Genomic DNA, 10,532 nt, shown 5'->3' with positions numbered 1-10,532 from the left:
TTGGTTATTCTGTCAAATCACAATGTATTTAAAATAAGATAATTAAAATAATTAAAATATCATTCATTGTTCCATATCGAAGAATGATATTTTAATTATCTTATTTTAAATACATTGTGATTTGACGGAATAACCAAATAATTTAATTTTAATTCAATAAATCACAATATGACGCAACTACACTATTTTATTATAAATATGTTAATTTCAGTGAATTTGAGTGTAAACCAAATGGTTTAGATATCAATATATGATACTAACAATATATGTCATAGAAACTCGTAAGACCAAAGAGCTTGTTTTTTTAAAAAGTTTAAGGTTTGTTTTGATGATATTTCACTCTAGTTGTGAAAGTTATGCTTTTCTCAAATGTTAATATTGTTGTTACTCTGAAAATAATTGTATTTCAACAAAATGCTGATATTTTACTCTTTGTTTTAATGAGATTTCACCCTTAGTTGTGAAACTTCTGTTTTCAAATGTTAATGTTTGTTGTGGAAATAAATTGTATTTCATTAAAAATCTATAATTTCATTTAATGTATTTTTCAAACTCTATGGTGCTGTGTTCCCATAGAAGTGAGTTGGTCCACATCTTGTTGAGGATATACAAAAGATATTAAGTTACCCTTCTGATAATATGCACTGGTCAAGAAAATGCCTTTTGTTGTGTAAGAGGGTCGTAAATATGATAATTGTGTGTACTGTACAGATGCCTGTCAGTATGGTTTTGTCTTGTATGCTGAAGTAACTGGAATTCAATATTTTATGCAAATATAAGAGGTGAACAAAATTTATGAGATTGAATACAAATAATGAAACATATTTTTCATTTGACTTTTTCCAAATTCAGCTGCCCTCAATACTTAGGATATTGTTTGCACTGATTAAATAAATTTCCCTAAGGAGATTTAGTGTTTATATTTATGATGTTTAAGAAGTAAAGACATCATCCTTCATCTATTGGATACAAGATGGGTTAAACTGGTTCATATATTCATTGCATTCACTGATAAAGTTGAATGCAATTGTCACATCCTGGCCACCAGCAGGAGCTGCAATAAAATGGTAAGTTAATTTTACTGGTTTTATAGGGTGATATTTAAGTGTTCCGGAAAGAATTCGTAGCACTTGGCAGTGAGCCGTTTAAGCCTGAAAGTGACGGCTGCATTCAACCTTATCAGTGAATTCATTGTATTACAAATCATGTACAAGCTTCATGCATTTTTATCAAAAATAGAGTAAGTATTACAGAATAAGTGTTACATCGTTCTTCAATGCTTTATGGCAGCGTTTAAAACGTATGGTACGTGAGCCAATGTTGGTGGTACGCGAATTAAGTAAGAAAATGAAAACATAATGTTAACATAAATAAGTTTACCCTCAATGTGCTTGTCTAGTGGTACATTTAGCGTGTTAAATTAGAATTAATGGTACGCCAGCGAGAAAGGGTGAGAACTCCTGCTTTATGGAATTTGCGGGACAGGAAATTGTGGTGATCGAATCACAGTTAACCTAATTGCCAATTAAGCTGCCGCAATCGATTAGAATACTAGGTGTCTCCCCAAATTAGAAGATGGCAGCACACTTGTTACCAGTTGGGTAATTTATCTACGCATAGTTGCTTATCTGCGTAGTCAAACTACAGGTTGGTCTGAGGAAATAATTTACGGTATTCATGATCCGTAGGTAGTTACGAAGGTGTTCTGTGGATGTTTGTCTGTGATTTAGACTGTCATATGTGGTCAGTTTCTCAAGTGTACACGTGGATTGAAGTTGTTGGAAGGTGAACAGATGGAAACAGTTGGGTATATGTGTATTTGTTAGTACGAATATATATTTGCTTGACAAAAGAATGTGTTTAAGGTGTTGGACGTTGAAAGGTGCGATTAGTTTTATTGGTCTTTAAAATACTCAGTTTTTTTAAATGTCAATCAGGTCAGATGTGTCAAATGTAACACCACAGAGGTTACATTTTGCAAAACTTGTTCGATTTGATTTGTATTATTAAAATGTTTTAGTAATTTGATTGCACACGAATTTGTATTCAGTAATTTCCCAGAAAAACATAACATAGGAGGGCTTGGCAGTGTTGATATTGCTTTTAAATATTCACTGAGTGTCTTGAATTCAGGTTCCATTTTAAGTTTTACCAGACATGGATTTTTGTTCCATGGGCGTTATTAAGAACAGTGAAGGTATTGCTCAAGGTTGAAGTTTAATCTGTTACCTAGTTGATTTAGCTTATCACAAGCTCATTGATTTGAGATTTTCACAGGGAAGAAATTTGGAAAATGTCTTCTCCAAAGTAGGATATATCTCTTTCCACTGTTGTTTATTTATTTCAAATTTAGTGTCTTGCATATTCTTTCTTACAGGGTTTTGGAAATGATACATGGATAGTTTGAAACAATGCTAGGAGAAGAAATATAACATTAATAATAATACATTGTGGGAATTTTATTGTATTTAATCGTTCAATTTTTGTTTACAGGAACCATTGTAACTTCAATGATGAATGTTTTTAGTGTCTCAGTTCTGCTGTTAGTGATAGTTGCTGTGAATGGACAACAAAGAGTTGCACCTGGTGTTCCTCCACAACAGTATACGGGACAGGTAAGTTGTTGGTTGTTCAAGCCATTTTTACTGAGATTGTTCTTGATTTGTTTGTACTTGCTGTGAAGTCTCATATTTAGGATACTGGTATTTGTCAATCATAGGTTAGAGTGGGAAACTCTTTGCTGAATGTTATGAATATATTGTAGAGAGGTGTTTAGATTTTTGTGATACTACTATAAGGAATTTTTGCATGAAGAAACTGCCCTATTGATCCAATCTGAGATGGCCTAGAAATGTGTTTGTTTTCTTTTTGGCATGAAAATGGCTGATTATATTTAGAATATTCTTTAAAGGATGGATGAAATTTAGCATTTTTGTGGCTAGAGAGAAGGTTAAATTATATTAATAAAAAAATTATTTTAGACTCAGGGTCAGCCTCAAGGAGTACAACAGCATCAAGTCCCAGTCCAACATCAAGTCCCAGTCCAGCATCAAGTCCCAATCCAGCATCAACAAGCTCAGCAGGTAGAATGGAAACAGATTCTTCTCATTTGTTGTCTTTCAGTCAGCCCTACTATAATATGGGTTCACTAATTGAAGTGGGCTATTCTTTGACAAACCAAGTATACAATCGACTTTTCAAAGAATTTCCTGCGCCATAGAGTGAGTGAATATTCATGCCTCCCCCAGTTTTATTTTTAACACTGTGTAGTAAGTGATCATGTGGGATCATTGGATATTTGGTTCTGCACAGTTTAGTCAAGAACACATGAGACACAGCATCTCAAACATATATTATTTCTTATTGTTATGGTGATATAAATACTGTGTATACATTATGCTAGTTCTCATTTTTTGAAGTGTGTCTTCAACCTTAGACAGCAGGCTTACAAGTTAAAGTATTTTAACACTGATTGTTTAAATTCATTGGTGCAATTTACAGGCTTTGTCTGCTTGTGGGAACAAATCCTGAATTTATACCACTGGTTTGATGTTTTAGTGATTATTAACAGCAGTGAAGTCTTACACAGTAATACTTTTGCTAAATTTATCAGCAACACTACCTGGACTTCTTACAGTTGTGTCGTCGTCTTCTTTCTTTCTTTCTTTTTTCTTCTCTCTCTCTCTCTTTTTAATGTACTGATCAGCCTGTTCAAGTATTTACATAAAATGGTATTAACTTCTTTATGTTAGATTCTGTATTGTACAGCATATAGTTGAATACCGTTTTTATATTGTTTTGTGGATATAAGAGGCACTGTTTGACATTCTTTTACAGCAGATTCCAGTTCAACAGCAACAACAAATTCCTGTGCAACAAGTTCATCATGGACACCAACTACCACAGCAAGGACAGATTCTCAACGCAGCCAATATCGCACATGAAAAACAGTAAGTTGATATGAACAGGACAAAGTTATTTCACTTTTCCATGTAAAAATATTAACTCTTTTTTAAGTGGAAGCTTATCCAATAATACTTTAAGAATTCAGTTTGTATGTCAAAGAAAACCTAACACTTCATTACAAAAATAAATTGTTTAATACTGTTTGAGGAAATAACTACTGTTCATTCTGATAATTATATGAAACCCACAAATACAAAATAATGATTGTTAAAGTAGATTGGACATGTAGTTACCAATGGACTTTAAAGAGTTGAAATGTCATCTTCATTAGTAGTAGTCTTTGACAAAAAGTTAAAAGGGTAGTAATTTTACTTATATGTCCATCATCTTTGAGAGCTGCCACATTGCATTCTCATATTTTTTTAATTTTTTTTCTGATTTATTGTTTTTATACCTGATAGCCATTGTGTCATGTTTTTGTCTGAAGAAGAAGGAGAATGAGAATAAAGGAAATTGGAAGTTTTGTCTTGCTGTAACTTATTCTGTAATTTTGATCATCATACTTTTTGATTAGTTCTGCTAACCTACACACACTTTAATTTTTGTCTCTCTTGGTTTAGAGGGGAAAGTTCTTATGGGGCACCATGTAATTATTTTACAAATTAAAAAAAGTTTATAAGACAGGTAAATAAAAAGTAGCATATTTGTCTCTCTGACTTTTCTGTCCATCTTATATTCTAGAAGAAAACATTTTCTCATGTGTTTTAAGCACTGTGGAAGTAAACTGGATGTCACCAATTTATTCACTTTGGCAGATACTGGTTAAGCAGACATATTTATACTTTGTTATTTTAAATTTCAGGGATAAGAAATGTTGATTAATGCGAAAAGAAAACCTTCAAATGAATTCTGCTTCTGTTTTTCAAAAGACTAATTAGTGGTCCTATACATGTCCTGTAACGTGTACAGAACATGATTGTAAATGGATACTTCATGTTTTCAGGCACATCCAGGAGCACATGGAAGTTCCTATTGATACAAGCAAGATGTCAGAGCAAGAACTCCAGTTCCATTACTTTAAAATGCATGATGCTGACAATAATAACAAGCTGGATGGCTGTGAACTCATTAAATCATTGATACATTGGCATGGTAAATATGTTGACCAATACTCACGGTATAGCGTGTTTAAGCCTGGGTGACTGGATGTTTCGATAATAGTTATTTGGGCTATGATAACTGTGTTGTTTATTTGACAACTTTTGCAAATGGGTGACTTGGGTTAAATTGGTGTAGCTTTGAGCAGCAAATTCTGGCAAATACGTTCTGTGTTTGTTTATAAATGGTTAATATGCTTTGTTGCACTTTGTTACTGGTTGTAGACAGTCACACTCATTCTGTTATCATTAAGACATACAGTAAAATTCAGTCAGGAAGGAAATTGTTGCGTAATAAGAAAATAATGGGCTATAAGCAAAAGTATTTCCCAAGCAGAAAGATGTGATGAAAACGTTTTTTGGTTTTAATTTTTCTCTATACTTTATGCATTTTGTAGTTAGTCCATTATGTTTCCTTAAAAATAGTTTTCTTCTGACATGATGTAGCAAATCCAACCCTTTTCCTATTGTTGGAAACATTATCTATGACAGTCGTATGTTTTGAACTTTGTGATATTTCTTTCGTTATGATGATGTGATCATATCCCTTCTCCTTGATTACTAGCTTTTGTTTTATGAAACAGAACAGTTACTTGATCTGTAGAGAATGGAGGGTTGCAAACAGTAATCATGTGATTTGTGACCAAAACGTTGCAGAAAGCAGAGTGAGCAGGCATATTATGACCTCAAGTACAGTATTACTCAGGACATTCTTACCACACTTCTGAATTGTAATGTTTAATTTCTGATGTACAGTCCCATTATTGCTGAAAAAACACAATTAAGAGGCTTCAGCATTTTCAGCAGACTGTACTTCTCTTCAACTTTGAAAATAACTCAGATTTTCAGTGCTGTTCATTATTTCCTCTCAAAAGAAAGTTTTATCTTGTCATAGGTTTCTGTAGCAGCTTTATCTAGTTAAAAAAGGACTTCTTACACACATGCTGTTTTTCAATGAACCCTGTCATCTGATTATAATTTTCAAATTGTTTGCAAGAGTGTTTATTTCAATGTGAGAGTAGAGAGTAGGAACATTATAAAAATTAATCATTTTTATTTCTAGGAAATTTAATTGTAAAAAAAGCAGCAAAGTTTGTTGACGTATTGATTACTTATTATTAGGTTAGCAGCTGAACTTGCATACAATGCAATTCAAGTTTGTTTGCTGAGAAATGTTGCTATGGAATCTAATCATACATAGGCCAGACATTTTACAGCAATTTAATTTATAAATATTGACAATTGTTTATGCATGGAGTGCATATTTAATTCTGAAACTCCATTATCTCTACCATATTCCCTTGTGATAATTATGTTCCTTCCCAAGAGAGCTAAAAATCTGTAGTGTATCCAGTAGGTTAAGCATGTCAGTTTTAATGTGCAGAGTGTGGGATGTGTTTGTAATGTTTGTTGTTCTGTTGTTGCTTTGTGTGTTGGCTTTGCACACCTTTACCCTCTTCAGAACAGGGTCACCATGATGCTAATAACCCTGCACCAACTGGAGAGAAAATCTTCAAGGATGATGAACTGGTGCAACTTATTGACCCTATTCTCAACATGGATGATGGAAACAAGGATGGCTTCATTGATTACCCTGAATTTGTGCAGGCTCAACAGAAAGCCGGAGGAGGCGGACGACGAACGTCGTGAAAACACTTTGCAGATAGTAATGTGGTATAAATTGGCCATGATGCCTGTGTTTTGGATTCTTCTATACCCACATTTTAGGTTAATCAGAATTTTGGAAGACATGAGTCCTTCTGCAACCAAAAGTATGGTTCAGTAATGAATGTTACATATAATAAAACTTTTAGAATATTGAACTAAAAGGACATGTTTATTTGCTGTGCAAATGATATTTTGGCAATAGTAACCTATAATAATTCATGTATCCGTCCAGATAGCCTTTCTAAGGCACTACCAGATAAAATTAAGGTTTTAAACTCCATACACTAAAATCTTAAATTCGTGCCCAGAAAAGTTGAAAACTAGTAAAATGCCTTTGGTTGAAATCTCTTAGCATTTTTCTTTGTAGTTCGGTTTTCCTGAATGGTATGCAAAAAAATGGAAAATGAACAAAAATAGTTTTCATCAGCCTATTTTGGAAAGGTATGTTAATTGTTGAATCTCCAGTTATGTTGACAGGGTGTTTAAAAATATTCACAAGAAACATCCTCTAAATTGGGTATGAGGTACAATTACTATAAATGTTTAAATTCTGCTGTTGTGTCTCTCAAAAAAAGAGTAGGAGTTTTCAAAATGTTTGACATTGTGATTATAAGAAATCGATAGATTCATGTTTCATGTTTGTTTCACTCTGGGGAAGAAAATGTTGGTATAGAGTAACCAAAAGTGTCAGAAATCTGAAACATTAGAACAGTGGCATTTTGTATTGATGGGAATGACAGTAAATATGTTCTTTTAAATCACTTTCTTCTGAGCACATATTTTTACAAGTAAATAAGTATATTTGGTTTTAGAAAGGTATTATCTTCTGCCAGATCCAGGAGCTTTCCTTTAGTGGATAACAGTAGACAATAACATATACACTCAAAAAGCCCATTAGTAATTACAGCATGAGCAAGTTTGGCACTCTGAATGTCAGGACTGGCAGAGCTCCACTGCATGCTGTTTTATGAAGCTTAAGTTTTCACGTAGTTCTCTTGTGGAAGCAGCTTGTTTGATTTCATTCTGCATCAGAGAACATTAATATTGCATGCAAACTATGACATGAGTGTTATCTTTTAAATATGTGTTGTAAGAAAGCAATTTTATTGAAATTAAGATCTTCTGTATCTGAATGCTTCCCGTAAATAAAATTGTCTCTCTAAGGCTCTAAGTATCAATAACGAAAACAAGGCCTTAACTTTTTTATAAATTATAATGTATTTATGTTACTTTAACATGTTACCTATATGTGATAAATATGTTACGTTCATAGCACAAAATCAAGCCAGTGTTTGTGATGACCATTATCAGTATCAGCTACATATATTGGCTGATGCTCTAAATAAATATTGTTATTTAGAATTCTGGACTATGGCTGACCATTATTGATAATGTATAATATCTTGGCCAGTATATATGGATTATAATATAGTACTAATTGAATTAAGTTTTAGAATTCATAATATTTCTTCAAAAAAATAAAGTGAAATTAAAGGAATATATCTTTCATAACAAAGAGGAAACAGTTAGTGTCGCTACTGTACTTTTCATAGACAAAGATTCTGTTGAAGATGTTATAAAACAAAGTAACAATAAGTGAGAGGAGCAGTTTGATATATGTTATCTCTATTGCAAACAAGTATCTACTGCCTCAATTATATACATGGTTTTTGGTTGGTGTTGTCAGTGGGGCAAGCATAACTTTGCTCACAAGTGTGAGATACACAAAGCTGTCATTATTAAAAGAAACTTGAATGTAAAATGGCATTTGTACTTGCTTCAGCAAGACACTTTGCCATGGCATTTCAAATTGCATAATTCTCATTTTCTCGACATGTACATTTTTAAACATATATTTTGTACGCAAGAACAGGTCGTAAATCTGGCCTTCTTCTTTGACATCTTGTAGGTGCATCCTATTTAAGTTAATTTTTTTCAACAGAAAGAAACAGCAGCCAGCAGGACTATGATCTTATCCAATCTTGTTCATTTTATTCAATTCCATCTTCCTAGTCAACAATATCCACAATCTTTACTAGCAGCAGGGACAGAGTATCCTTTTTAACAGATGTAATCATGGTTTTTGTAAGCAGGATTTGAGGTTGTCATGGTGGTGAGTTTGAAGATGGCAGTCTTCTGGGTTGTAGTTTCAATGAATATGAAAAAATAAAATCAAAAATTAAATGGCTTCTGCAAAACAGACATGATTACTTTACAAACAAGAGGAGGATAGAAACAGTGAAATTACTCTTACCAATGTAATGTCTAAATAGCACACATGTAGGGTATGACTGAAAGAAAGGTGTGATAGCAGTGCATGGTATAGGAAATGTGAACATATCATTGGTTTCATATGCATGGTCATTATTGATGTTGGCTGACCAATGTGTGTGAAAGAGTTTACCTTCTTGTATGTTGGATTTCCTTATTTGTAATGGTTGGTCACATCTGATAATGGTAACTTTGAACTTGGTAACATATATTGTAAGCAATTATACATATAGCTACATAGAAATGTAAAAAGAAAGGAGAAATTATGAACATTTACAAGCAAGGTCCTGTTGCAAGGAAGTATCATTTTCTCACTTTTTATATTGTAATATTGTCATGTAGCATGAAATCTGTGACCAGAAGTTTGAAAAAAGTCTGCCTTTTTTGTTCAGAAACAAATACCCTTTCAGAGAAACAGGACAAACAGCCTGTTTATTCAGATGAAGAGATATTAAACATGGCTGATGATGTTCTGACAAACAGTGATGGATTTATTGATTATGCAAAGTTCAAACAAACAGAAAACAAATGAAAATTGAGCTCAGTTTGGACTGTATATATGGTGAGTGGCTTCTGTGTTACATTGTAAAAGTGAAGTGTGTAGATGGTATTTTTTGTCATTTACTTGTATTTGTATTAAATAGAATGACTGCAATTTTCAGTCTTACAGGAATTGTATTGTGGTACACCATGGAAGGTTTGATGGGATCTTTATAGGTTCATAATACTGTAGTAATTATAAAAATCGAGCTAGAATGTGTCACAAATGCAAATGAAGTTTAGTTATTTGTGATCATCATCCAATAAATTATGTTTATTGTTTTCATAAAATCTAAGACATAGATTTGTTCTCAACCGTATGCTAAATTTATGGAAACTGATATGTTTTGGACATATCCACATAGGATGAAGCAATTAACCCTACCTAAATATACAGTGCAAAGGAACTTTTGTTGAGGTGAACCTAAAGAGAATGCTGATAAAAAGGAATATCATGGAAGAAACTGGGGGAAGGGAAAATAGAGGAAAAGAATGGAGGCATTCAAGCATTATATATAACAAATGATTGCTTGAAGGAAAACAATAGGATCACCTTTTATGGAATTAAAATTTTAAAAATCATACAAAGTAAGACTTCAGCAGCAGTTCTGTTAGATGTGGACTGTTCCATGGCATCTTGAAATATTTCATTCTTAATAGGCAGGATGGTAACTGTCATGACATAATTAGGTCCTACACTGGACAGAAGCTTCAAGATGTAGGTTGCATCACTGTATTGATATACACAGTCGCCTCATTGCTACGTTACCGTATATCGATTGCCATGGCAACTTAAATATCACAATTGATGATTAATCATTTGTGCCACCTGACCCTGCTATTTGTTTCGTAGTTTATGTGATCAATATCTTGAACCAGTAAGTGAAAGGCCATCTTTATTGATTTTTAATTTGAGGATTCATTGCTCTATTACTGATAGCGCTTGGTACAAAACTGGCTCGTGTCATCAACACGATTTCTCAAACTTAC

At 33.1% G+C, this 10,532-nt stretch overlaps 1 protein-coding gene across 6 annotated transcripts; it reads left to right on the top strand.

Moving 5' to 3' along the window:
* The first annotated feature begins 1,653 nt into the window (after nt 1-1,653).
* On the top strand, nt 1,654-9,675 carry LOC110836679 (lymphotoxin beta receptor inhibitor). Of its 6 annotated transcripts, none has more exons than XM_022078162.2 (6): nt 1,654-1,785; nt 2,494-2,615; nt 2,982-3,083; nt 3,838-3,950; nt 4,910-5,058; nt 6,526-9,675. In XM_022078162.2, the coding sequence occupies exons 2-6, from the start codon at nt 2,511-2,513 to the stop codon at nt 6,711-6,713; spliced, it is 657 nt and encodes a 218-aa protein (XP_021933854.1). In that variant the 5' UTR covers nt 1,654-1,785; nt 2,494-2,510; the 3' UTR covers nt 6,714-9,675. The 6 variants fall into 6 exon arrangements, with proteins under 6 accessions (XP_021933854.1, XP_021933843.1, XP_021933825.1 ...); XM_022078151.2 differs by having other exon boundaries at nt 1,659-1,802; XM_022078133.2 differs by having other exon boundaries at nt 1,670-1,807.
* The last annotated feature ends 857 nt before the right edge of the window (nt 9,676-10,532 follow it).

The sequence above is a fragment of the Zootermopsis nevadensis genome, unplaced genomic scaffold, assembly GCF_977971745.1.
Source record: "Zootermopsis nevadensis isolate Lab colony 2312 unplaced genomic scaffold, Znev_1.0 Znev_ptg000061l, whole genome shotgun sequence".
NCBI classification, from domain to species: domain Eukaryota; kingdom Metazoa; phylum Arthropoda; class Insecta; order Blattodea; family Termopsidae; genus Zootermopsis; species Zootermopsis nevadensis.
The sequence above is the reverse complement of the archived record's forward strand: the minus strand, read 5'-3'. Positions and strand labels throughout refer to the sequence as shown.